Source organism: Equus quagga, chromosome 15 (genome assembly GCF_021613505.1).
Source record: "Equus quagga isolate Etosha38 chromosome 15, UCLA_HA_Equagga_1.0, whole genome shotgun sequence".
NCBI lineage: Eukaryota > Metazoa > Chordata > Mammalia > Perissodactyla > Equidae > Equus > Equus quagga.
Genome location: NC_060281.1, coordinates 22,273,728 through 22,301,482, shown reverse-complemented (window position 1 = coordinate 22,301,482; position 27,755 = coordinate 22,273,728). Strand labels below are relative to the sequence as shown.

The 27,755-nt window shown below is 40.6% G+C and overlaps 1 protein-coding gene across 9 annotated transcripts in view; it reads left to right on the top strand.

Annotated features, from left to right (window-relative positions):
- UBR2 (ubiquitin protein ligase E3 component n-recognin 2) overlaps positions 1 to 27,515 on the top strand; it is a 123,514-nt gene extending 95,999 nt beyond the window's left edge. For 4 of the 9 annotated variants that reach the window (XM_046638761.1, XM_046638763.1, XM_046638767.1 and 1 more), the window contains 17 exons: positions 1,380 to 1,473; positions 2,267 to 2,428; positions 3,673 to 3,776; positions 4,863 to 4,941; positions 7,341 to 7,489; positions 7,905 to 7,960; positions 12,243 to 12,339; positions 12,596 to 12,663; positions 13,891 to 14,026; positions 14,696 to 14,804; positions 16,122 to 16,252; positions 17,266 to 17,374; positions 19,906 to 19,962; positions 21,683 to 21,760; positions 22,081 to 22,251; positions 23,898 to 23,999; positions 25,340 to 27,515. In XM_046638761.1, the coding sequence (XP_046494717.1) occupies positions 1,380 to 1,473; positions 2,267 to 2,428; positions 3,673 to 3,776; positions 4,863 to 4,941; positions 7,341 to 7,489; positions 7,905 to 7,960; positions 12,243 to 12,339; positions 12,596 to 12,663; positions 13,891 to 14,026; positions 14,696 to 14,804; positions 16,122 to 16,252; positions 17,266 to 17,374; positions 19,906 to 19,962; positions 21,683 to 21,760; positions 22,081 to 22,251; positions 23,898 to 23,999; positions 25,340 to 25,481 (1,844 nt within the window). In that variant the 3' untranslated portion in view covers positions 25,482 to 27,515. Of the gene's footprint in view, positions 1 to 1,379; positions 1,474 to 2,266; positions 2,429 to 3,672; positions 3,777 to 4,862; positions 4,942 to 7,340; positions 7,490 to 7,904; positions 7,961 to 12,242; positions 12,340 to 12,595; positions 12,664 to 13,890; positions 14,027 to 14,695; positions 14,805 to 15,799; positions 15,874 to 16,121; positions 16,253 to 17,265; positions 17,375 to 19,905; positions 19,963 to 21,682; positions 21,761 to 22,080; positions 22,252 to 23,897; positions 24,000 to 25,339 lie in introns of those variants that run through there. The other 5 variants (XM_046638765.1, XM_046638766.1, XM_046638764.1 and 2 more) reach the window with 4 other exon arrangements.
- Positions 27,516 to 27,755: the final 240 nt, after the last annotated feature.

Here is a 27,755-nt window from a genome sequence, read left to right as displayed (position 1 = left end):
AGAGAGATTCACTCAGGGATCTATTAGGGAGAGCCTCGGGACCACCCTCTGTGGGATGGAGGGGAAGAAGCAGGTTTGAGCAAAGGGAGAAGTTGAGCTGTAGTGCAGTTCCTTTTGCCTTTTCTCTGTGAGGAAAATTTTCAGTGTGGCTCTCAGGCACCTGGTTAAGAAAGATTGGTCTGGGGCCGGCCCGGTGGCTCAGCGGTTAAGTTCACACATTCTATTTCAGCAACCCAGGGTTAGCCGGTTTGGATCCCGGGTGTGGACCCACGCACTGCTTGTTGAGCCATGCTGTGGCAGGCATCCCACATATAAAGTGGAGGAAGATGGCATGGATGTTAGCTCAGGGCCAGTCTTCCTCAGCAAAAAGAGGAGGATTGGGGGCAGGTGTTAGCTCAGAGCTAATCTTCCTCAAAAAAAAAAGAAAGATTGGTCTGCTTCATCTTAAAAAATGGTCATTTGAACTAAGCAGTTTATTAATTTCATTCCAGGCCGAAGATAAAGTCACCAATTTTATTTAATTTGTTATTTCGTGAGGAAAACATTTGGGCTGGCTAAAGCAGATTTTCCACATGCTTTCACAACTTACGTCATAAAAGATTTTCTTTATGTTGTGATATTTGCACTTTTCTAGTATATACCACAAATTTAAACTTGAGTTATTCTTTCTAGAATGTTACGTAATTTCTAAGATTATACCAATTTATATAGAGAATTCAGAAAATTCCTAAAGAAGAGAGGCACCCATCTTATGTTTGTCTTCATTTGTCATCTCCTTTGAAAATAAACAGTTAGCACCAGAACAGACGACTCTGCCTGCGTTCCCTTGTCCCCTCTGGTCTGGGCTGCTGTCCTGGACATGTTGCCGCCGCTCTGGCTGTGGCACAGTGTCTGTGGCTGTTCTCTGCGTGAGCATCCTTAGGCAGGATCTCCTCTAGGGAGCGCCCCGTTACTGCCAGAACATCAGTTTTAGTAGCGCTCGTTGTGAGCAGCTGCCCTGAAGCGTTAAAGGCATCGCCAAGGAGAGCATCCCTTTTCCTGAGCTCAGGGCTTTTGGAGGGAGTAGGAGTCTCTCGTCTGAAAGTGTGAAACGTTCAGAAGACCAGATGTGCTTAAATGCTGAGTTCCAGTTTCTGTTAACAGTTCAAACATGGTTAATGTGCTCAGGGTGATGAGAATTAGAGGGTCTTGCTTTCTTAATAATCTAGGGTCTTGCATAAGTTACTGGTATCTCCAATGAAAGGAATAAACTGGGAATTTCGTTTCACGTGTACAAGCCCTTGTCAAGGATTTCACAGTTTGAAGTTGTGCATTTGTTATAGGAAAATTAAATGCTTGGTGTTTTGTTTTGTTTTTTGTTTGTTTGTTTTGTAATGCAGAAAAATACGATCCGTTATTCATGCACCCTGATCTGTCTTGCGGAACACACACGGGTAGCTGTGGGCACATTATGCATGCCCATTGTTGGCAAAGGTAATTTATATTCTTAATAGTAGTCAAGAGAAGCTTATCCAAAGGCTCAAAATTGAATTTTTAAATAAAGGAAATTCCATTGTAGAAAAAAAGGAGAACTAAAGATGTTGAAGGAAAAACTCTATATCACTGCCTAATAAATAATAATTAAAAACTTATTTGCTGTGTCATACATGTAAAGGAGTGACTTAGAAACTTCCTGTCTTTTAATGTGGGCGTCTGTATTGGCTAACAAACTGGGTGGAGAAAAAGATTTTTACAGTGGGATAAACCTTAGAAGAGTGATGTCTTTCCAAGGTGAGCAGGTCTTGATTCTGAAAGTCTTAAGTACTTGCCTTGTTACTTCCTGACTGTCATGGCTCCCTACGCTGAGATGTGATAACCTCGAATTTGTTCTGCTTTGGTGCTTTCTATGCTTCTGCAAAACCCACAAATCAGTACTGTGATTCTGGCACTGTGCTCCTTGAGTTATCATGAACTTCCTCTGGCACGTAGCCACCAGCCCTGGGGAAGTGACCAGACAGCACTGGGGCCAGGAAATTGGCTGTTTTGTGAATGCTTGTTTGCAATAAAATCATTATTTGACTTTCCTGTTTTAGAACTCTTAAACCATTTTGATAATTAAAATAATTCAAAAATTAAAGTACCAGTGTTTAAAATAATTCAGTTCATTTAAGATTTTAACTTTTGGATGGTTCATGGAAACAAATTATTTAAGATGTTGAAGCTTGTGGCTCTCAATTGAAAAAAATTACCATTTGTTTTTGATACCTCATGTTCTCTAATTATAAAGGTATTTTGATTCCGTTCAAGCTAAAGAACAGCGAAGGCAACAGAGGTTACGCTTACACACAAGCTATGATGTAGAAAATGGAGAGTTCCTCTGCCCCCTTTGTGAGTGCTTGAGCAACACTGTTATTCCTCTGCTGCTTCCTCCAAGAAAGATTTTTAACAGGTAAGTTTTGGCTCATAAAACCGTTATATCAAAGCAATAGTTTCTTCTGAAGATAATGAAATAATAAACCCGGGGGGGATAAATCACTCTAGGTAATTGCATAATGTTTTCTAGATACTTTACAAACTTTTTATTTAGTCATTTCTTCTACCAGACCTGTGAAATATGATTTTGGTTTTTAGAAAGGAAAAGGCCAAAATTTAACAGTTTCTTGGTCACCCATAAACACCGTAGAAGATCTAAAATTCCTGTGTATTCATGAAAACTGTCTTTAGTTCTAGGACCTGACTTTAAATATCCCTCACACTTTTCAGGAGATGCTTAGTAAATTGATAGGGCAGTTCAGTCTGACTTTATTGAATATTCTAACAATTAAATATAATTTTTTGCAATTTACTGACCAACAATAGCAAAGAAATGAATTGAGCAAAGAAATGAAAATCTGTTGGTGTATTTCAAATGGAAAATTTTTATTATTTCATAATTTTTAGGATGCTTCTAGTTAATAGAGTATTGAACATACTCATTTCAGATACAAATTTGATACTATCTGCTATTCAAATCTGATGTTCAGAATTATGGGTCTACCTTATATGCACAAATACTAATTAATCTAAGTTTTATGAGTGTGAATGGTTTATTAAGTTCTTTGCTACTATTTTGATTCAGTTTTGTGGTTCAGGTTTTGTTTTTTACCCTTGAGAGTCAATTATGACATAGTCCTGAAGAGCACAGGATTTGGAGTCTGAAGGGCGGGGTGTGGTGGCCGGATCTGTCCCTTCTGTGGCCTTAGTCACGTTATGTAGCTCTAAACCTCAGTTTCTTCGTCTGTGAAGTGTGGACGCTAATAGAGCCTCTTTCATAAGAATATTTGGGAGAGTAAACGTAATGCTGTAAAATACTTTACTAAGTGCTTGTCACATAAAAAAACACTCAAATATTAGTTGTGGTGCGGTGATTCTGATATTTAAGAAATACTAGCAAATTCCAGTACTGAAAAAAGGTTAAATTTTTGACAAATAATGTTATTGGCATCATAGTGACAAGTAGTATATTTTTATTTCCATTGGCAAATATCTATTCTTATTTTTTAAAAGGCAACAAATTTTCCCCTAGCTTTTTCTTTTTTTTTTAAATATTTGAAGAATGTTTAAAATATTATGCCCATGATCATTTAAGGAATTTTTTTGTATTTTAAACTAAGCAGCAGCAGAACACTAAACAGTCTCTGTAATCTTTTCTAGCAGGTTAAATTTTTCAGACCAACCAAATCTGACTCAGTGGATTAGAACAATATCTCAGCAAATAAAAGCATTACAGGCTCTTGGGAAAGAAGAGAGCACTCCTCGTAAGTGCTGATGACCAGCTTTCATTTTTCCCTAAAGTCGGAGATTGTTGGAAAATGTAGTTCCAGAAGAAATTGTTTGACTATTTTAAAAGTAAAACCTCTCATTTAAAAATTTGACTTTATTCTAATTTTCTTTGTCTCAATGAACTAAGTTTGACTTTACTAGAGTACTCCTATTCCTTAAAAATACGTAAAGTCATTTGAAGTTTATAATAAATGCTTCTCACTTATTCCCCCATTTTATTGGAGAGCTTCTGGGGATGGGGAGATATGAATTTGAAGAGCTGGCTTTAGTTCTTGTGGGCTAACTCACTTTTTTTGTTTATTTGTTTTTTGTGAGGAAGATTGGCCCTGAGCTAACGTCTGTTGCCAATCTTCCTTTTTTGCCTGAGGAAGATTGTCGCTGAGCGAACATTTGCACCATTCTTCCTCTACTTTATGTGGAACGCTGCCACAGCGTGGCTTGATGAGCGGTGCTAGGTCCATGCGCATGGTCTGAGCCTGCGAACCTTGGGCCGCCAAGGTGGAGCCACTATACCACTGGGCCAGCCCCCTAACTCACTTTATTGTTGGCATTACCAAGGGCTTCCCAAGTTTCATAGACATGCTCTGCACTTACAACCTTGAGGGAAAGCAGTCTGAGCAGGATTTGTATCGTTGGTTTCCATAAAAACAAAATAGTGTGCTCTTCCTTTTCTTAGCTTCCCTAGCTGTGTTCTAGAGGCCATACTATTAGGAACAGCGTAGGTGGCTACAAAGTGCCTTGGTCAAGCAGAGCAATAGTATTTCTCATGCTTTGAACGCGTGTGATGCCAGTTTTTATTAATGGGAATTTTTCCTGCGCTGCTGGACACCCCCCACTCCCCCCAAGGTGAGGCAGATTGGGCAGTGTGTAGGTCCATGCCCAGGATCCAAACCGGTGAACCCTGGGCTGTGGAGTGGAGCCTGCAAACTTAACCACTCAGCTGCAGGGACGGCCCCAACCCTGTGTTTTTAATACCTCACCTATATTTAGAATAAAACTTATGACCAAAATTTATAGAAAAATTGTGGACTGATAATAATATAAAATGCTTGTTTCTGTAGATACCACCTCTTCAAAGAATTCAGAAAATATGGATGAATTTCAGCTCCCTGAAGGGTTTAGGCCTGATTTTCGTCCTAAGTGAGTATATTATTTTATTCCTTTTAAATATGGCCCACTTGAAATGAAAAACATAAGTTAGAGTTAGTAAGAATATGATTTGTCAAGCTAGGGAGCAAAATATTACAGGACGTTGATCTTGAATTCTAAGGTTTTTAAGCATTACATGATGATGATGATATTTATTATGGATATGTTAATAAAAACCTTAGAGCCACGTGGCGTATTTAACTCTGCCGACCTCTCCTGGGCTGCACCGCTGGCTCCCTGCTGCACCGCTTTTTCTGGCTCTCCTTTACAACCCGTCACCAGTGCGTCGAAATCCAAACCGCTCAGCTCCCCCACCAAACTCCAACTTTCCCTCTGACTCCCGTGCTTCTGTTTGTGACCCCACCAACCCCTGAGGAACCTAGGATCAAACCCAGAGTGTTTTCAGCCCTGTTTTACCCCACAGACAATTAACTATAACATATAGCTTAGGTTCCAGAGCTAGACTGCTTGGTTTCGTTGCCGGCAGCACTGCTTACTGTTTCTGCGACTTGGTGCAAATTGCTTGACCTCCCTGGACCTCAGCTTTCTCATCTGTAAAGTGAGGATACTAGGATCTACCTCCTAAGTGTTGTGAGGATAAAGTGACTGCATGTATGTAAAGCCGCCTGGAAGCTGTGCACGGCATGTACTAAGGAACTCAATACAGATAGTACTGAAAGGCTTAAAAAGAAAAAACGTCAGTCCTGTGCCTCCCACATTCGCCCTTGTCATTTACCCAGTCTTCTCATTTTGGTTGTTTCTTTTGCTGTTTACTTCCCTATTTCTTACTAAAATGCTTAGTTGACTGTCTCTTGATTTATCGTTTTTAAACAGTATATGATTCACCTCTTCCCTCTACCCTATCTACTGCTCCTCATCCTTCTCCCACTAGTTATTTCACAATTTGTGGTTAAATCAGTTGGCAATTTTTATGTTACAGTTGTTTTTACTAATATAAATTATGTGTTACAATTATATATTCTTTCTTGTACAATTTTGTCTTTCCTGTGGTTAATAATTACGTTGTTTTTTCATGTACTTGGTTTTCTATGTATGTATTACCTTCCCCTCTCACCCACATAAATGCTGCAGTGGGTCTGTCGGACGGCTAGCAATAGCTTTTCTAAGTGCTCAGACTCAGATGGTCCTCTCTGCTGGAACCCTCCTCCCACACTCCCACAGCCTCTGTCCGCCCACCCCAGTCAGGACAGGGCACACCTGCCACCCTGAGACTCCTCCTGGCCACGCTCCTCTTACTTCCCAGCATCTCATACCCTACTCTTCCCTAATTTACTCTCTCGTTTTGCACAGGTGCATTCTTCAGCAGATTCCTAAGAAAGGGTCCCTGAGTGTTAAATTCTTGTGTCTGAAAGTGTTTATTATATCCATATGCTTGATTGATGGTTTAGGTATTGAATTATAGGTTAGAAGTAATTTTTCATCTAGATTTTCAAGGCATTGTTTTACTAACTTCTAGCATTCATTGATAACACCATTTTGATTCCTCTTCCTGTGTAACTTTATGACTTCTGGAAACTGTTGGGGTCTTGTCTTTAATCCCTAGTGTTCTGAAATTTCTGTGACCGTCCTTGGTGTGTGAATCTTTTCATTTTTGCTTTTCGTTTTGCTACATTTTCAGTAGACTCTTGGAGTTTGAAGATTCATGTCCTTCAGTTCTGAGAATTTTTTATGTTGTTTCTTAAGATAATTTTCTCCTCTTGGTTTTTGAGGTAGTTCTACTGTTAGCTCGCTGTTGGCCCTTTTGGTCTGATCTTTAATTTTTTTAAAGCTTACTGCTTTCTATACTGTCTCCATTTTCTCTGTGTTCTTTTTTTCTGCTTGTTTGTTTTGGTTTATCTCTTTGATGTTTAATTCTTTTCTTAAATTTCCTTAAAATTCCTTTCCTTAAATAGTCCTTGGGTGGCTATTCAAGAGTTGTTCGCTAAGAAGCTTGTTGGATGCCTGGGGGTGGGCTGGAGCTTGCTGACCTGTGACACTCACAGGCAGGTGACCAGGCCTTGACCCGTCTTTTTTCTTGGGACCCCAAAATGTTGATGTGTGAACATCTTACCCCTGAGGATTCCTCACTGGAGAAACTAAAATCTACGGCAGTAGGTATACATTGTTTTCAACATGGGGAAAGAGGTCAAGGGTCCCACAGTTCAGTATGTAGACTTGTACCTGATACCTTGCCTCACCCCTGCCAACCTAAACAGAGCATAGCTCCTCTCAGGCAGGGACAGCTTGCCTGTCTTTAATTCCCCTTTGCATATAACTATCTTTAGACAGCTTAGGTGGTTCAATTCCCTCATAGCAAATGTTAAGAAACTGAACCATTTGGTTTGTGTGAGCACATTGTTTTGAGCTAATCCTATGCATGTTTACTTCAGGAACCCTTATTCTGAGAGCATAAAAGAAATGCTAAAAACATTTGGAACTGCTACTTATAAAGTGGGACTAAAGGTTCATCCGAACGAGGAGGATCCCCGTGTGCCCGTAATGTGTTGGGGTAGCTGTGCGTACACCATCCAAAGCCTAGGTAAGAGGTCCAGAGTTGACTCTCTCTTTAAGTCACAAGCATACGTTGACATTAATTATGTGTAGAAGCTTGTATTTAAATGAGACATAAGTGGGCAACAATATGAAGAAATAATATGAAGGCTTTGAAGCAGGAATTTTAGCATAGTGACAAACTGTTAGATTGAGAGTTTATAAATTAAACATAGCAACAGAGAACTCATTTTGGTGGTGATTATAGCTTCTTGTCAGTTGAGGGAATGTGTTTTCTTTTTTATTTTACATCCAAAGTTAATTCTTGTGAAATGACTTAAAGATTTCAAAACCTGACAATATTGTGCTTTTTGCAGAAAGAATTTTCTTTACTTTTTTTAAAAAAATTGTGATAAAATGTACATAACATAAAATTTAACCTCTTAACCATTTTTAATTTACAGAAAGGATTTTAAGTGATGAAGATAAACCATTGTTTGGTCCTTTGCCTTGCAGACTGGTGAGTTATCACTTTGCTCAGTTCACAGCTTAGTGGAATGGAAATTGGTGGTTCTGCTTTTTTTGATCTTAAAACCCTTGAGATGGTTATTTAAGCAAGGTTCAGTCCTTTCATAGTAAAACCCATTTTCTGTAACCATATTGAAGGAGTAATGTTTGGTTTAATTTTTCATGATTTTTCTTTTAAGTAAACTTCAGCTCTTTTCGTCCAGAGCTCTTGGTTAAACACATGAAAAGATGGAAGAAAACTAAAAACAGAGTGCTTGTTCTTGAATGTTTAATGCTACAATTGGAAATATAAAACAGAGCTCATCCCTACCATATTTGACTACCTTTTATAAGCAACATGTAAATAAGTACAAATTAATGTCAAAGCAGAGTACACTTAGTGCCTAGAAGAATGAGAAAGGAATATGCAGTCAAAGCTTGCTACTTTTTACTGTGTAGCTAGTGTCAGATAGTGTCATACCTACCTGCTGCTCATTTACAATCATAAAAGGGCCCTTAAGAGCAAAATCATGTAATTTTATTCATGTACAATCACCTGGAGGCTTTAAAAACTGCCTAGGCCCTACCACAGGCCAGTTAAGTCAGAGTCTCTGGAGATGGGCCCCAGGCATTAATATTTTTAAAAGCTTCCTGGGAGCCAGGATTGAGAACCACTGATGGAAGAGCCTAACCAAGAAATGAAAACCAGTATAAAAAATACAGCTTAGGGGCCCAGCCCCTTGCCTAGTGGTTAAAGTTCCACGCACTCCACTTTGGTGGCCCGGGTTCACAGGTTCAGATCCTGGGCGTGGACCTACTCCACTCACCAGCCATGCTGTGGAAGTGTCCCACATACAGAAAAATAGAGGAGAATTGGCACAGATGTTAGCTCAGGGCGAATCCTCCTCAAGCAAAAAAAAGAGGCCTGGCAGCCTGTGTTAGCTCAGTGCAATGCTTCCTGAGCAAAAAAGTAAATAAATAAATACAGTTCCATGTGATCACTCCACAACTAGTTAGTCTGCTGACTTTTATTTTCAATGCAAACACCTAGAGTCTCAGGACTCTTTTTAATGGTTTGAGGAATATAGATCCCGTGTTAGAGGTTCTTGGCTGGGGGTTGTGCATTAAAATCCTCTTTGCAGCTTTTTAAAAATATAGCTACCTGGGCCACTTTGGACTTACTAAATTGGAATATCTAGGAGTAGACTCTGGTATTAAAACTGGCCTGAATTGTATCTTTGTAGTAAATCGGCAGAATACCAGTTTACCTTAGTCTTGACTATGATATATGGTATGACATGACTATCAATCTTGATGGTGATATTTTTTGCTACAGTAAATAAGAGTTGATAAATATGTTGATTATTGAAAAAGCAATCACAAATGAATAGAACATTGGTTCTGGTTTCTAAGGCAGTTCTTATACATTTTCTTGATTCTGTATACTTCAGACTACCTCTTCGGCACATATTGACTCTTCCACATCTATTTTTTTCTGTTAATATGATTTTGCGTAATCAGTTTCCATTAATTAACTTTCTCATGTTAAACCAACCTTGCATTCCTGAAATAATTCCAACTTGATCGTGTAGATTTTTTTTTATGTGTCATCATATTTGATTTGCTAATATTTTATCCAAGATTTTTACATCTATGTTTATAAGAGAGATTGGCCTATTACTTTCCTTTCTTGTAATGTTCTTGTCAGATGTTGGTATAACAGTTATGCAGGCCTTATAAAATGGGGCCTATTCTTTAAAAAAAAAAAGGTTTTTTTAATTTAATTTTTTAAGTATGTAACCATTAGGGGTGAACTTCTATTTTCCTGACTTTCACTCTTCAAACTTACGTACATCTCCAACTTTCCTCTCCTCTATTAGAGGATAAGGGACCTCAGGGTAAGGGGGCTTATCCTTCTGTCTATTGTCTAAACCCCAGCCCCTCTCTAGAACCTTAGTCCTTCTGTTACCTCCCTCCCTCCTGGCATTTCCTCTGTGGACAAGCCAGTTCCGTTATCCCTTCTCTTACTCTTGCCTTAGTGTTATCTATCTTCTGTCTGTCACCTTAGCTTTTTCATCCCTTTTTATGACCAAGACATTTTAAAGCATATTTCATTTTATGTTTCACCATGCAATGAAAAATGTTTAAATACAGATAAAGAAACAGCACCTGCAGTTTTTAATTTTGTTTCATATTGAGAGAGAGAAATTTTATGCACAGTAAGACTTCTTTAAACAGTGGTATATACTCTGGCTCCGATTGCTTGTTTACCCTTCAGTTCTCAACTCCCTGCACTTTGGCTTCCACCCCTGACACTTGTTTATATTTTGGAAATAGCACATACCAAGTTCACCAAATGGTCTCATTGACATTGTAAGTGGGCATTTCTCAGTCCTTACTTGACATTTCTATTCATTTATTTGTTTGTTTTTGAGGAAGATTAGCCCTTAGCTAACATTTGCTGCCAATCTTCCTCTTTTAGCTGAGGAAGACTGACCCTGAGCTAACATCTGTGCCTATCTTCCTCCACTTTGTATGTGGGACACCTGCCACAGCATGGCTTGCCAAGCAGTGCCACGTCTGCACCCGGGATCCGAACCAGTGAACCCCGGGCCACCAAAGTGGAACGTGTGAACTTAACTGCTGTGCCGCCAGGCTGGTGCCGACATTTCTATTTATTTAATTCTGTTAACTGCTTCCTTGTGAAACTCATTTTCTCTCTTGATTTCTGTGACATTCCTGGTTTTCTCCCTACTTCTCTGGAGGCTCCTTCTCAGTCTGTTCTCCCTCCTCCATCCTGTAAGTGTTGTTTTAAATCCCCAGAATTTGGCCCAGGACCCTCAATCATCCGATAGTCTTCCCTGGTCAGCCCCATCTATGCCTGTGATTTCAGTTATATCCAAATGATTTCCGCCTGTCTTATCTCCAAACTAGATCTGTTATCTCATTGCCTGCTTTATATTTTTCACCTGAGTCTCCTAAAGGCACCTCAAATTGAACAATCCAAATTAATTTTTCTTCATATGTTCCCTGTCTTAGTTAATGTCATCACTGTCCATCCGGGTGACCAAGCTAGAAACTTGGAAGTCCTAGTGGATGCATCATTTGGTCTGATGGTTCATATCCAGTTGGTCAGCAGAGTTTATTGAATTCGTCTCCTGCATGTGTATCCCATTCCTTCCATTCCTACTTCTGCTTACTTGGTTCAACCCATATCACATCTTGCCTAGATTATTGTAGCGTTTTCTACTCTAAATCTCACCCTTTTCTAATATGTAATCAGAGGAGTTCCTCCCAAAAGTCACCCTGATCTTATCTCTTAAACTTCCTAGCCTGTGTCTCCGTTATCACCTCCTGCCAGTCCCCATATCCATGGTCCAGGCTTGCAGACTCATTGCTGGTCCCCAAATCCTAGTTCCCAGGCCTTTGCCTCTGCTAGAGTGCCCTGAGCAGACTCCTCCTCTGGAAGATGCTCTTCAAGCTTTGCCTCCCCTAGGAAGCCTCCGAGTGTGTCCTGTGAGTGGGATGTCCCTCGTCTGTGATACTGCCTCTTTCACTGGTCTCCTGCCCCCTCCTCTTTCCCTTCCCACCCCCAGGGCTGTGAGCTCCTTGAGAGCAGGAGAGGGAGGGTGAGTTTTCATTTTAAGATCTTCAAAACCAGGACTAGCATATAGTAGGCCCTCGATATCTATTGAACCAAACAACATTACAGTAAATTTGGGAAACAGAAAATTAAGCAGGAAGAAAAAACTCATCAACTTACCACCCATCTGTCTTTTCTCATTAGCATGTTTATACTTGATTATAATTGGTATTTATTTGTGGTTTTGTTCCTAGTATTCCTCGCTTTACATCAAGAGTCTTCATTGTTCCTACATAGTCCCAATAAGTTTTGGATGGCTGCAGACACCCTGATTTGCACATCTTCTTGCACATAGTTTCCCTGATGTTTGGAGTGTTTTCCACATTTTTGAGTATCTCTTTAGAATAAATATAGAGAAATACTCCCTCATATTCTTGGAAGTCTGTGTTGTTGGCTGGCTGTCTTGATGCACGTGTCCTTTTCTTTCCGATAGGGAACCAGCAGCATGGTGGCAAGAGATAGGTTGGGCATTTCTCATTCATTCATTCCATGTTAGAGACATGTCATTAAAGGTGTCGTATGTTCAGTTCCACACCATCTAGAGAGAGTTGATTTGCTTCAACTAGCTGTGCTTTGAACTAACATTCCTGAAAGAAGAGAACTTCTTCGTATGCTGGCTTCTTCGTTAATTGTGTCACTCTCTTCATTTCAGGATGACTGTCTTAGGTCACTAACAAGATTTGCTGCAGCGCATTGGACAGTGGCGTCACTTTCAGTGGTGCAAGGACACTTTTCTAAACTTTTTGCATGTGAGTATTAATGCATGTACCATGTATGTTATGGTAATTTCTCATCTTCTGTAATTTTGGTTTTAGTGGTGCAACTTCTCTCCATTATCAAAGAAATGTTATGGCAAAACTTTTCTTAGGTACAAGTTCTAGCTTATAAATTCATATATGTCTTGCAAAAAGATAAATTTAAACTAGATTATATGCATTTTAAAAATAATTTAATATTTATGTTGGTTGATGAAATGTGCTAATGTATTTTTCTTTAAATATTTAGCATTGGTGCCTGATGACAACCATGGAGACCTTCCATGCATATTAGATATTGACATGTTTCATTTATTGGTGGGTATCTTGTAATTTGTGTTTGAAAGTTCTCTTTATCATACTATATAATTTTATCTTAGACTTGCTAAGTAGTGTAGCAGCAGACAGGACGAGTTACCATGAATTTTTCTTACCACATCTGAATATAATTATTTTCCAAGGAGCCTCAGAAAGAAAATATTAAGGCATCTAGTTGAGGCTTGACCTGGGTGCCTAATCCTCTCTCTCTCTTACTTTGCTGTGTGACTGGGGTCAGTAATTTAACGTCTGTGTGCTCTTACCTTTAAAGAAGTAAAGATAACACTAGTAATATCAGGGCTACTGCTGACCCATACAGTGCTTTGGGGTAGATACAACCCTGTGGTCACACAACTTAGCAACAGACAGCCCCTTTGTGCGGTTTAGGGAAAGGTATGTCTTCTGAACGGGTGCAGTCTGGGGCCAGGACACACCACTGGCCAAGCAGTGGGTGGCTGAACTGTGGCCCCACCTCAACTGGATCCCCTTACACAGGACACCGAGTGCACCACCACCCACAGCAACCCGAAGTGCAGTCCCCTTAATCTCTTTGGACATCAGATTCTGTACCTTTAAGTTGGTTAGTACCTACCTCATATGATTGTGTCGGAGCTCAGTGGGACAATCGTTCTATAAAGAGCTTAGGGCAGTGTGTCCCCAGTAAATGTTAGCCATTGTTGTTCCCACTGCTCCTGTGAAAACCACCACCACTGGTACCACCATACAAACAGCAGGAGGCAACAGAGAGCTGGCTTTTATTGTGTGCCTGACTGCTTTCACATCCATTCTTGTTTTATCCTTACATCCTTACTACTGAGGTATTAAAAGCATGTATGTATTATCTCTAGTTTACCAACAGGGAAACTGAGGCTTAGAGGTGTCCACTTGTCTATAAAGCTTATGAGCAGAGCTGGGATTTATATCTAGATCTTTGTGGGTCCGAAACCCGTGCTTTCTCAGCTGCTCACTCCCGAGAAGGATTTCAGGCGGACGCTGTGTAGAGAGAAATCACTGGATAAATGAAATGATAGTGCCCTTCAAGACCCCTTTAGCTCTCAAGTAACTTCATTTAGCCAATCCTGGCGGAGTTTCTAACGCGTGCACCCTTTAAGAACAAAGATTTCTTAAGGGGAGGGGCTTAGCTCAGAAGGGGGTCATGTGAAGAAAATGGACATGGGCGTCACCGTGAGAGGCAGGGCTCTGTCTGACCGTCTGTTTGGTGTCTAGGTGGGCTTGGTGCTCGCGTTCCCTGCACTGCAGTGTCAGGATTTCTCAGGGACCAGCCTTGGCACCGGGGACCTTCACATTTTCCGTCTGGTTACCATGGCACACATCATCCAGCTCTTACTTACCTCGTGTACAGGTAACTCCTTCTTGTCAGCTCCTTGAAGGAAGTACTTGAGTTTTCTCAGTTTAAAGGAAAAAAAATATTAGAGGAAAATGTGCTTGGATGAGAATAATGTATGAATTATAATTAGGCTACTTGTTTTTTCTGCTTATCCTCCTGTGAAAAGTTTTGAAATAAATTCCTTTCTCCTGTTAAAATCCCCTAGCAATGTGAATGTTTTTGCTTATGTTTTACTTCTTAAGTTTGGTAATATTTGAGTACCATAGACTATATTTAGCTGATTTCACTCACAGCCTGCTTCTGGCACCCTGAAGCACACTGGCTTCCTCTCCCAGAGCCTGCTGGCTCCTTGTTATGATCCAGATCAATACTGTGCTCACACTGAGGGATTAACTTCTCCCTGTTTTGTGGGAGTATTTTCATATTATATGTGAGTGTATCAATATATTTGAGTGCGTAAATTGACGTGCTCATCAGTCCTCTTAATAGGCAAATACAGAGTACTAATAACTCCTTTTTTTTAATTGAGGTAACATCGGTTTACAACATTATATAAATTTTGGGTGTACATTATTGTATTTCGATTTCTGTGTAGACTACGTCATGTTCACCCCCTAAGACTAATTGCCATTCATCACCGTACACATGTGCCTAATCACCCCTTTTGCCCTCTTCCCTCCCTAGTAATTCCTTCTCTTTCAGAAGAGAATGGCATGGATGAAGAGAGTCCTGCTGGTGAAGAAGAATCAGCAGTTCTTGCTTTGTATAAAACACTTCAGCAGTGCACAGGAAGGTGAGAATCATAATCTTGACATGAGAGGCAGTTCCCCAAATATTAGTAAGCGATAGCATGAAAAAGGAATTCATTTGTTACATAAGGGAAATTGTTCTCTGTTCACATTTAAAAAAAAGATGGGGGAGTGATGTCCAGGACTCCTCTGGACTTTTATATACTAATGTGATTGGAAATCTGAGAGAGGACTAATGTGCGGAGCTTCCCACATTGATTTGGCCGTGGAATCCTTTTTGTGCTCAGAGGATCTGGCACAGACTAGTGGAAACATAGAACTTACTTTGGAAAGTGTATTCTAAAACATATGTTGTCTCACTGGGAATTTAAAAATGCAAATTAAATTGGAATAATACTTTTTGTGTGTGTGTGGTGAGGAAGATTGGCCCTGAGGTAACATCTGTTGCCAATCTTCCTCTTTTTGCTTGAGTAAGATTGGCCCTGAGCTAACGTCTGTGCCAGTCCTCCTCTATTTTGTATGTGGACACCACCACAGCATGGCTTGATGAGCAGCGTATAGGTCTGCACCGGGATCCGAACCTGTGAACCTCGGGCCACCAAAGTGGAGCACACGAACTTAACCACTACGCCACCAGGCCAGCCCCAATAATAATACATTTTTAAAGTAATATCCAGGACTGGCAGAAGTATAGTGGAATTATTAGAACTTCCCGTATTGTTGGAGTTGTGATTTGGTCTAATAGCTTCACGTAGCTTTTGAACAGTTTCATAATTTTTATTCTTTGACCAAGTTATCCTGTTTCTGAGAATCCACACTAACAAAGTAATTCAATATATAGAAAAATCCCTCAGGCATAAAGATATACACTCTATTATTTATATTAGCAAAGAATTTAAAGCAATCTAAGTGTTTCCTTGCAGGGGAATAATTTGGTATAGGTTGTGATTGATGTGTTTCAGAATATTACAGTTCCAGTAAAAATTATGGTTTATGATGTTCTGAAAAACATGTTAATTTTAAATTTCATATGTTACAGTTACAACTATTGAGACAGATTAGTATGAAAATAGTTTGCCAGAGTAATACCTGCTGATAAAAAGTTCTAGAATGGTGGGTAGTTTTTTATTTTCTAAATTTTCTTTTTATGTAGCTGTATTACTTCTGTAAATTTTAATAACAGCATTGGAGGCTGTAGCCCATTTATACCTGACACCCTGTAATAATCAGTGCTGCCCACTCCTTTTAACCCTATGTACCATCAATTCAAAAAAAGCAGTTGTCTCTGTTTTCACACTGTGCTGTAACTAGAAAGACCTTTTCTTACTAGATTTCTCAATTATCACTTTCCTCTTTTTCAGTGCCTTGAAGGAAGTACCCCCCGGCTGGCATCTGTGGAGGAATGTCAGAGCTGGAATCCTGCCTTTCCTGAAGTGTTCTGCTTTGTTTTTTCATTACTTAAATGGAGTTCCTTCCCCACCCGAGATGCAAGGTAATTTCTAATCTCTTTCAAAACATAGGAAATTTGTGTAGTCTTTCACTCCAGCCATTTAGAATTAAGGTGACTTTACAAAAATGAAAACTGATTAAAAGTTTAGAAAGTAGATAATTGACTATGATGATGTACACAATTATATAATAAAATGCATAATTATGTATCTGTCTGATTTTATTCAGATCTCAGTAAATGCTATTCACATGTACAAAAATGCACTAGTTTTGCTTTCTGATGTTAAAATGTCCAATTATATGTTATTCATAAACTAGGTTCTGCTAATTTTGAAAAGTGAAAACTGACAATTTCAGGTGTTTTTTAACTTGAAACATGTGGCATTAAAGTTCAGAATGCCCATAATTGCTCATAAATCTGATTTTAATGTAGGAATTCGTTTGCTATTTCACAGTTGTTTTCTGTATTCAGTTTTTATTCATTTCATAAAAGTAGTGTAAAAATAGACTGCAAGTTCACTGTGTCTCTGTCTCCCAGTGCCTGGCATGGGGCATGAGGTGCCTGCATATCATGCTGCTGTCTGAAAGTTTGTTGACTGGCATCTCCATTCAGCTGGTTGCCCAGGCACCGTATAGCATATAGTTGAGACTTCCTGATCATATACAGTAATGATTAGAGTTAATGTTTAAATCTATCTCTCGTGATAAAATCATCTTAATTTCTGTACTGCTTTATACTTTTCCAGAGCACCTGTATGTTATTTTTGTCATTTAATGTTTAAAAATAACCCCATGAAATAGTTTCGCAAATGGTAAAACTGAGACACCAAGAAATTGTGAGCAGTCTGGTGTAGGAGTTGCCCAACTCCATTCTCAATTGTATCCTTTTCTGAGGAGCCCCGCCATGTGCCGTCTTGTTAGCTTCCTACAGGTTATGCACCTACAAATGTGAACTTTTTCATCACGCTCGCTTTTTTTAACTTTGCTGCTGCTCACTCTCATACGGGATCTGCTCTTAGTTGTTGTATGCGTTATTCTTTTCTCCTTCACTTGCAGTTTCTGGAGCAAGCCATTTTGAACATTTATGTAACTATCTTTCCCTGCCAAGCAACCTCGTTTCCCTTTTTCAAGAAAATAATGAGATAACAAAATCACTGATTGAAAGGTAATAATTATACACTTTTCTTCATTATATTGAATAGTTATACAGAAAGAAATTTCAGCTTATTACATAGCTTCCAAAATTCTCAGATAGTGAGCCCGTCAGAATTCAATCCGTGTAATTCAAACTATAATGATTAGGCCTTCTTAGTTAAGGCTTTACCTTTGTGGTAAGATTTTTGCCAAACTGGTAAAGAGCATAAGTAGATTGGCTTGGAAGGAGAGTAGCGGTAGAAATTTTATTTCCTCATGTTAACTTACTTGTTCAGGACTCTGTTCCATAGATTTTTGAAACTGAAAGAAACCTTAAGGTTATCTAGTCCAATACCTTCACTTTATATCTGAGAAAACTAAAATCTAGAGAAGTCACCTGTCAATCATGTCAACTTAGTGACAAAGTTAAGATTAAAATTTGTTTTACCCACAGAATGGGAGAAAGTATTTGCAAGTCGTATATCTGATAAGGGATTAATATCCAGAGAATATGTATATAGCCAGATTTCCTACATCTCAACAACAAAAAAGCAAGGAACCTATTAAAAAATGAGCAAAAGACTTTTTTTCCAAAGAAGATAATACAAATGGCCAAAAATAACATGAAAACATGCTAAACATAGCTAGTTGTTAGGAAAATGCAAATAAAAACCACAATGAGGAACCAGCCCTGTGGCCTAGTGGTTCGAGTTCAGCACACTCTGCTTCAGTGGCCCAGGTTCAGTTCCCTGGCGCAGAGCCATGTCACTTGTCTGTCAGTAGCCATGCTGTGGCAGCAGCTCACACAGAAGAACCAGAAGAACTTACAACTATAGACAACTGTATACTGGGGCTTTGTAGCGGGGAAGGAAGTAAAAAAAGGAGGAAGATTGACAACAGATGTTAGCTAGGGCAAATTTTCCCCTGCAAAAAAAACAGTCACAATGCTTTCTTCATCATTGAGTCACATACAAAAAAATGCAATTAGTCTGAAAAGATTCACTTAAAAAAAAAAACCACAATGGCTATAATCAAAAAGGCAAACAATAAGGGGCCGGCCTGGTGGCGCAGCGGGTATGTTTGCACATTCCACTTTGGCGTCCTGGGGTTCACCGGTTTGGATCCCGGGTGCGCACCTATGCACCACTTGTCAAGCCAGGCTGTGGCAGGCATCTAACATATAAAGTAGAGGAAGATGAGAACAGATATTAGCTCAGGGCCAGTCTTCCTCAGCAAAAAGAGGAGGATTGGCAACAGATGTTAGCTCAGCGCTAATCTTCCTAAAAAAAAAAAAAAGGCAGACAATAATAACACCTGTTTGTGAGGATGTCGAGAAATTAGAATCCATCTGCATTTCTGGTAGGAAAAGAAAATGGTGTAGCTTCTCTAGGGAACAGCATGGTGGTTCCTCAAAAAGTTAAACATCGAATTGCCATATCATCCAGCAATTCTACTTCTGGTATATGTTGCAAAAGTGTTGAAAGCAGGGACTCAAATAGATACTTGTACACTCATGTTCACAGCAGCATTATTCACAATAATCAAAAGGTGGAAACTACCCAAATTTCCATCAACAGAAGAATGGATAAACAATGTAGTATGCACATAACGGTGGAATATTAATAACCCACAGAACTGTCTACTTAAAAGTGGTTAAAATGGGGCCGGCCCTGTGGCCGAGTGGTTAAGTTCACACGCGCTGCTTCGGCGGCCCGGGGTTTCACCAGTTCGAATCCTGGGCACAGACGTGGCACTGCTCACCGAGCTATGCTAAGCTGGCATCCCACATGCCACAACAAGGACCCACAACTAAAAAATACACAACTGTGTACCAGAGGGCTTTGGGAGAAAAAATGAAAAAGATTAAATCTTTTAAAAAAAAAAGTTAAAATGGTAAGGCTTAAAAAAAAAAGGAAGGAAATTCTGACACATGCTACAACATGGAATAACTTGGAAGAAATGCTAATGAAATAAGACAGTCACAAAAGAACAAATATTGTGTTTCCACTTATATGAGGGACCTAGAGTAGTCAGATTTATAGAGAGAGAAAATAAAAGGGTGGTACGGAATTTCATTTGGGAAATTTGAGAAAGTTCTGGAGGAGGATGGTGGTGATAGTTGCCCAGCAATGTGAATGTACTTACTGCCACAGAACTGTATACTTAAAAATGGTTAAAATGGTAAACTTTATGTTATGTATATTTTACCACAATAAAAAATTGTTTTAATATGAGTATTCTAGCTCCAGATAAGAGGTTGTCATTAATTCAGACTAGTTTTTCCAGAGTGTCCAAATTAGGGGGATAATAATATATGTAACTGCAAATTTTAATATATTAAGCATTCTTGCTTTTAGAAAATCACAGACCATGGTGTCTGATTTTAAAAGTTGCAGGCAAAATAATAGTATTTGTCTAAGCTTATTTCAATGAGGTAAATGTATCATATTAAGCCAAGGAGATTGTTTTTCTCTTAATTGGATCAAAAGTGGAATAAATTTTCATGCTAGACCTTCAAAAGTAAAAAATGTTTTGGTTTTTTTTTCCCCATTTACGTTAAAGTTGGTGTCATAACATTGAAGTTAAAAGATATCTAGAAGGTGAAAGAGATGCTATAAGGTAAGTTAAAGATTGTCAGAGATTTGGTTGGGGGGAGGGGAGAGGGAGGGAGGGGGGAAACCGCCCGAAAGCGCTGTATTCCTACAGATCTGACCTCCCACGCCTCCACTGATTCCAAGAGGAAGGACTTCTTGCCTTCGTACTTTTTTGTCTTAATCTAATGATGAGAGTTTATAAAAGACTCAGAATTACAAACATAAATCTAGAGCATTATTCTTTGCAGAGGAAACAACAAAATTATTATGTTTTGGAATGTTTACTTTAAAAAAAATGTAGGTCTTTTTCTAGGTTTTTCTTAGCTCTCTTTTTCTTTTATTATGGAAAATTTCAAACTATCCAAAAGTATAAAGGATAATATAACAAGGCTCCACGTACCTGTCAGTCAGTGTCAGTAGTTATCAAATCATGGCCAGTCATTTCTGTCTTTGTTTTTTCTTCATTCCTCTTGACATTATCTCTATTCTGATTCTGTAGTAAAGTGTGCTATAGTGGATGGTAACAGATGTATTTCATGTGTTAATGTCTCCTTGGTTATGCTGAATACATCATTCATAAAAATCAGAAGGCTAGAGGAGATTACCTGTTCTTTTTTTTTCCTTTTTTTTTTTTTGAGGAAGATTAACCATCCATGCCCATCTTCCTCTACTTTATACGAGGGACACCTGCCACAGCATGTCTTGACAATCGGTGCCTAGGTCCACGCCCAGGATCTGAACCGGTGAACCCCAGGCCACCAAGCGGAGCACGCAGACTTAACTGCTGTGCCACCGGACCAGCCCCTATCTGTTCTGTTTCTTTGATTTTACACACATCCTGCCCCAAATCCAGAGATGGTGACACCCCAGTTTATTAGGTGGAACCATATGAAATTCCAGTTTTCATAAGTCAAAAATGATTGAATATCATCCGTTTCATATGGTTCAACCCTGCAGTCAGAAAACTCATGTGGAACAGTGGTTCTCAACTTGAGGTATACACCAGAATTACTTTGGAAACTTTTAAGAAGAATACTCATGGCCCTGCCTAACAAATCTGATTCATCTAAAGCTGGGCTCCTAGCATGGATACCCCCCTGAAATTTCCCCCAAGTGATTGTGGTATGAGAACTGCTGTCTGAGTAACTCCCCCTGGGTTTCAGTCCACTCTTGTCTCCGCAGTAGGGAAAGCAGAGAAGGGCTGTCCCACAAGGCCTGTGCTGGGAGATGTGGGCTCCGAGAGTGGGTCCTCAAATACCGTTGAATTTGGATCTAAATTTTATCTGGATTAACTTGTCAAAGAATCAGCATGACCTGGTATCTCAAATTTAAAGAAAATTTCTCTGTTCTTTTGCTGCCTTCTCTCCTCTAACTCCTTTCTGTCTTAAGATCACCCCTGACAAACGTCTTTTCTGCCCCTCTCCCAAGTGCTGTGGTAGGAGCCCGCAGCCCTGCCTTTCTTCCCAGAGCGACCAAATTTCACTGAAATGGGGCAGATACTAAGTACTGTCTCCTGTCCTGATAACTTATTCTGAGCTCTTCAAGTAAAAATGTAAACCCTACGGCCCTGTATTATTTAAGAGTACGTTTTTAATTTCTTAGGTGGCTTCTTGTGCCACCGTGGAGGCACGCGGTCACTCAAGTTCAGTCTGCCTTTATTTGTTTTGACTAAAAGTTACCCGGTCGTTATTGTATGGCCACATATTAACTGGTTTTTCGTGTGTGGTTTTTGTTTGATTGTTTAGCTATCCAAGAGAATCTAACAAGTTAATAGACCTTCCAGAGGATTACAGCAGCCTCATTAATCAAGCATCTAATTTCTCGTAAGTGTCAGTATTAGAGTGTTAAGCGTTTCCTACCCTTGTAAACGTTCACTTCTTTATGCAGAATGTAAGGAATGTTGTTGCTTGTTTTGTTTGGGTGGGGAATCTTTCCTCCGACTGTTGCTTGAGCGTTTCCACTGCGTGATGTTTGTGTCCATGCGTGAGATGTTCCAGAAAGGAATGTTCTTGGGCCACAGGATTTATGCATCTTCAGCTGTACTGGATGTTGCAAGATTGCTTTTCTGGGTGATTTTACCACCATCAGCTCTTTAGCTGCTCTTTTTTAGAGCAATGACTTGTGCTTTTTTGGTCCCATGAAGGTGCCCCAAATCAGGCGGTGATAAGAGCAGAGCCCCAACCCTGTGCCTTGTGTGTGGAACTCTGCTGTGCTCCCAGAGCTACTGCTGTCAGACCGAGCTGGAAGGAGAAGACGTGGGCGCCTGCACAGCTCACACCTACTCCTGTGGTTCTGGGGTGGGCATCTTCCTGAGGTAAGGCCCTGGAGGGAGCTTTTTAGAAGCTTTCAATCTGCGTGATAAATGCCTGTTGAGGGGTGGCACAAGAAACTGCTACATTGCAGAGAATTTTGAGACTCTGCTTCTCGTGCGTTTATTCCTTTGAGGAACAGGGGGAACCTTGTCTCCTGACGTCTCATGTTGGGCTCATGTAACTGTGCTGCTTCCATCATCATCATCATCATTCCCATGACAGTGCTGTTCTGTGTTCTTTGTGCCTCATTCTGATGTGCAACTTCCAGTTGTCCTTGATTTGCTACCCAGATCCAGTGAGAAGTACTCCTGTTGGCATATCCTCATGGTTTTGGATTCATATGTATCACAGACAGATGGCTATAGTTGTGTCTATTTAGTGATGTACAACAGACAGTAGTAACTATGATGTCCTGGGCATTGAGAATGCAGTAGTTAATAAAGCAGACAAAAAGCTCTGCCTTCCTGGAGTTCGTTTTCTAGAGAGGGAGGTAGACAATAAACAAGACTGATAAAATTTAGAAAGTGATACACTCAGAGGAGGGATAATAAAGCAGGGAGGGCAATATGAGATGGCAGCTGGCGAGTTGAATTTCAAATCAGGAACCAGGGAAAGGTCCCCAAGAAGATGACTTTGAATAAAGACCTAAAGAAGCGGGAAGAACATTGTAGGCAGAGAGCAGCAAGTGCAAAATTGCTGGGGAATATTGCCTGCCATGTTCAAGAAACAGCAAGGAAGCTGGTGTTGCTGGACGGTGTGTGCAGGGGAGAAGGATCGGGCCTAGCATGTCCTAGTGACATCTCTGAGTGAGATGGAAGCCATTTCAGGATTTGAAGGAGAGAAGTGACATGTGTTTGAGCTCCTCTGGGGCACAGATTATACCCGTGTCTTAGTATCCCCCAGTGCCTGGCAATTTCTTCTGTGTGATAGGTTCTCAATAAATGTTGAATTGCACAGAATTATTAATACAAAAAAAAGTCACGCAAACTTCTCAAAGGGATCAAGAGACACATTTTTCAAAGGCCCTTAGGAGAACTGTAAAAGTAACATTTTCCCTTGTGCAGCATATTTCAAAATTATTTTGGTCATGCATGGTGTTGCTTTGTGTTGCAAGTCAACCTAATTCATAAGGTTTGTGTACCATTTTTTTAATGAATAGTTTCCTCATAATAGTCGTTAAAATATTAGTAACTATATTATGTTTAGAAGTTAACTCTCTTTCTCACAGTTAACTTTTTAAATGCGCCGCATAATGACATTTTGGTCAGTGACAGACCGCGTATACAATGGTGGTCCCACAAGACTAGTGCATATAGCCTAGGCATGTAGTAGGCTACACCGTGTAGGTTTGTGTTAAGGACGCTTTCCTCAGAACGGATCCCCAGCATTAAGCGCTGCGTGACTGTATGAGCCATCAATTCCTAATCTGAAATGTTCCCCTCCCTCACTATACTGATTTACAATGAATCATTTCAGTTATTTTCAACACTTGGGCAGATGTGTTGCTACATTTTTAACTGTCTCTGCTGTAAATGCTGTTTCTTCTCTTCCAGCACTGGTTTGTTTATTTTCAAACGGCTTCAATCCATTTGGAACTAAATCCAAACCTTGGTTACTGATGTATAATGTATAAATGGTCTCTCCACAGAGTGCGGGAATGTCAGGTGCTGTTTTTAGCTGGCAAAACCAAAGGCTGTTTTTATTCTCCTCCTTACCTTGATGACTATGGGGAGACTGACCAGGGCCTCAGGTAAGGACCCATCCTGGGAGGCTGAGCGGCTGACTCTGGGCCTCCAGAGCCTTTAGTCCATGGTGAACCTGTTGAGCTGTGTGGTCCTGAGGCCCACCTGCTAACAGCCCAGGGGGCTGTGTGGCTTCTGTTCCAGCGGAGGTGCCTATTGTCTGTGGACTCCTCCAAGGCGGGCACCCTGACTGCCTGGTTTGGCCCTCCTTTTCCCAGTCCTCAGAATGTCATGAGGGCCATCAGGGTAGCTAAGAGGAAAGAACAGGACAGAGTGCACCTCTTCCATTTATCACGCCACAGAACTATTTGAATCACCACGTGATGTCCACAGCATCAGAGCACCGCAGGGATAGCCCCTTGTGACCTGTGCAGCTTTGTGTGGGAAGACCAGTGTTCTCCAAGTGATGTGGAAGGGCACATCTTAATTGATAAGACGTGCTGTTACGTGAGAATCTGGGGGACAAAGATTTAGAACATACAGAGTAATACCACCGAATTTGAGGCTTAATCACTTCTGCTCTGGTAGCTTCTCTTATAAGCAAAATGCTGACAGCAGTTCCCTCGAAGACTGTTAAAGAACTTCTTTTAAACCATCCCTTTTTGCCCAAAGGAGGTAAAAGTCTTAACCTAGATATAACTGTCCAGCCTTGCGGAGCAGAAGTTGAAGGCCTGGAAACTGAGGCAAGATAAATGGCCTGGCTGCTCTAGGCACTTGACTGCAAGGTTACAGGCGCGTGCCCCTTGGTGCTGGATCTTCCGGTTGCTCTGGGGAGTGTGCACCCTCGGGAGGAGCAGTCCTGGTTAGAGAGGGAGAGGCCCCGTGCACTCTGAATCGGGAGCAAAGGCCCCAGCTGTGAACTCACCAAGACCTGTACTTTGGTTAAATTAGATGCGAAAGTTGTTCACATTTGCCTGTTTGGCTTAGACTTGGTGGCTGAAAGACAGCACCCTGAGGGACAGATTTACCTCTGTAATTCTCCTTTTATCCCCTCCCCTGTCCCCTCCCTTCTTTTTTACATTTTACCAACAAGATGGACACTGAGTCGGTAGTTTTAGCCTCACACCCTGGACCCTCCTGCTCAACCCCACCCCCTATTCCCTCACCCTTGTCTGGGTGAGTGTAGCTTGTTATACATTTTCCTCTTCTTTTCAGCGCTTATTCCCTTGCAGCTGCTGCTAGAAAACCTTCCAAGCTAACACATTGATAGCCACAGTCGCCTGCCGCACAGAAATTTTGCAGAGGATCTAAAACCAGTAACTTGTAACTTTTCCTGAATCATGAAAGGTTGGAGCATAATAGATGAGTAGACAGAATGCGTCCTGAGTGACATGTGTCTTCTTTCTAGACGGGGAAATCCTTTACATTTGTGCCAAGAGCGGTTTAAGAAGATCCAGAAGCTCTGGCAGCAGCACAGTGTCACGGAGGAAATCGGACACGCACAGGAAGCAAATCAGACGCTGGTTGGCATTGACTGGCAGCATTTGTAATACTTCACTACCAAAAGCACCAACTTGATTTTTGTAACCCAGCTGGCTTTCCCAGAAAGAGAATAGGAAATAAGTTCTGCCGGATTTGGAAGTAACTTCTTTGTTTAAGCTATTCTTCCAGTTTTATTTTTTATAGTTTCTGGCTCCAGGGACTGATGAAAATCATCTTCCACCGGCAGATTCTCTTGCGCCATTTGCTGTGTCCCTCAAGCGCAACTTGTTGAGTTTCAGGATCCCGCGAGCAGCTCTCTTCCTGTGCTGGGCACAGCCCCTTTGTGGGCATCTGCCGGGGCTTGACTGTACCCAGGAGTCTGAGCCGTGGTACATTACTGATCGCAGGGAGCTCCAGGCTGGAGCTGATTCAGCGGCAGGAAACCGAGTCTCCGTGCTGTGTTGGGGTCACGCTCTCTGGTCCCTCTCAGTGACTCTCAACACTGGGACAGGGTCAGTGTGCCCTGCTGACGGGACCCTACCTCTAAGTGCAAAGCAGTGGATTCTGACAGCGGCATTCCCTTGTCTCCATCAGCCCTGAGAGCACTGGGCCACTTGTGCGGGCAGAGCCTGTGGGAGGAGGGGAAGGAGGTGGTTTCTTCGTGTGCTGGGTGTTTGCAGAGCTGCGGAAGGTTGGATTTTTTTTCCTTTTTTTGACAAGACTTCTGGCTTTGAGAGAAAAATCTCATTTTAAAGGGCTTTTTGAAAACTTAAAGAGTATGCTAATTTTTCAGATGATATATTCTCTTATTTTTAAAACTAAATTGAGAGCGTATGCATCTAGAATCCAACACTAGCAAGAAAAATGAGAACTCAGTGTTTCGTGGTTCCCCCTCCCCAACCCTCACCCCTTCCAGCATTTCCTGGGATAGATGAATTGCTGTTTACCCGCTGGCTCACTTAGTACATTGCTGGGACAGCCTCTGTGCCCGGGCTTTTTATTGTTTTTAAACATTATTGTTCTTACGAAGAGGTGCCTTCCTAGAATGATAGCCACTTAGTAAAATGGCTTATAACTATTACATGCCACACAGCCACTCTCGTTTGATATAATGTGCTGAGAGCTTGAATGCACACAGAGAGTGATGCCAGATTTAGTGGAGGGATAAAATCAGAGCCTCTTTAAGGCGAGGCTAAGGGACAAATGAGTAAATAAGAGGCTCTTGGATTCTTTCAGCCAATGCGAGTAACCCTTTCACTCAGTTTCCTTTGAACTGCATCGAAAAGTTCCTTTCCACGCGGAGGAAGGTCAGAAATCCAGGCTTTCGGCTAAAATAAGTGGGGATGCAGAAGCCGCATTCACTGCTTCCTCTCCAAGGCAGTGTGTGAAAGAACCTTCTTTGAAAGGATGTCCTTAACCTCACTTTGGGACTGGCTCACCCATCTGAGAGGAGGTGTTTCTCACCCAGTAGGAAGAAAATCCAAATTTGAACCCAGTGCTGTCCCTCTTTTTCTTGCCTTTCTCCCGTTCATAAGATCTGGCGGTTTGGGCTGTGGATGGCATCATGACTTTAATTTTATTTTGGCCTTTGTCACATCCCCATTCCTTTAGCCTTTAAGTCCCGCTTCTTTGGGCTTTTTTCCATATGTTCATCAAGCTCAAATTTAAAATGATAAGACCAGGTTTCTCCCTCTGTAAATTATGGACATTTTCACCAAATCATAGCTATAATCCCACTTTCAGGACTGACTTCATGGAAGTTTGTTGTTAGAAGAGGGTGTCCCTGGATTCCATTCTCTTAGAATGTTCGGAAGTCTGAGAGAAGATGAATTTATGTGAAATAACACCATTTTCTCTTCTGGTGTGTGCATCAGTATCTGATTGTCTTCCCTACCTAATGAATCATCTTAGTTTTATGATTTGTTCCGCATGTATTATGTTTATTGTAGAAATGTTTATATAACATGCTTTCCATATCAGGGAAAATCATATCTGTTTAATAAATTGGCTATAACTTTAATATCTGTGGACAACTTGTAAAATTTGGAATGTATCATATGTAAAAAATTTAAAGATATCCAAATAAATGCTTTAGGTGTTGACATTTTGGGTCTGCCTATGTTTTCTTTCTGTTTGTTTCACACTTAAATGCCATGTAAGTGTTCCCCATGTCACCTTGCTACAAATAAAGTGGGACATCTGTATTAGCTTGAAATTTAAGATGCTTATATCATTAGTGTCAATTATGGCCATTAGCCAAACCATCTTGACCTTCCCAGAGAAAGCTGGATCATCATTTCAGCTGATTAGATTTCATAATCATTGGCTATGACAGCTTGTGA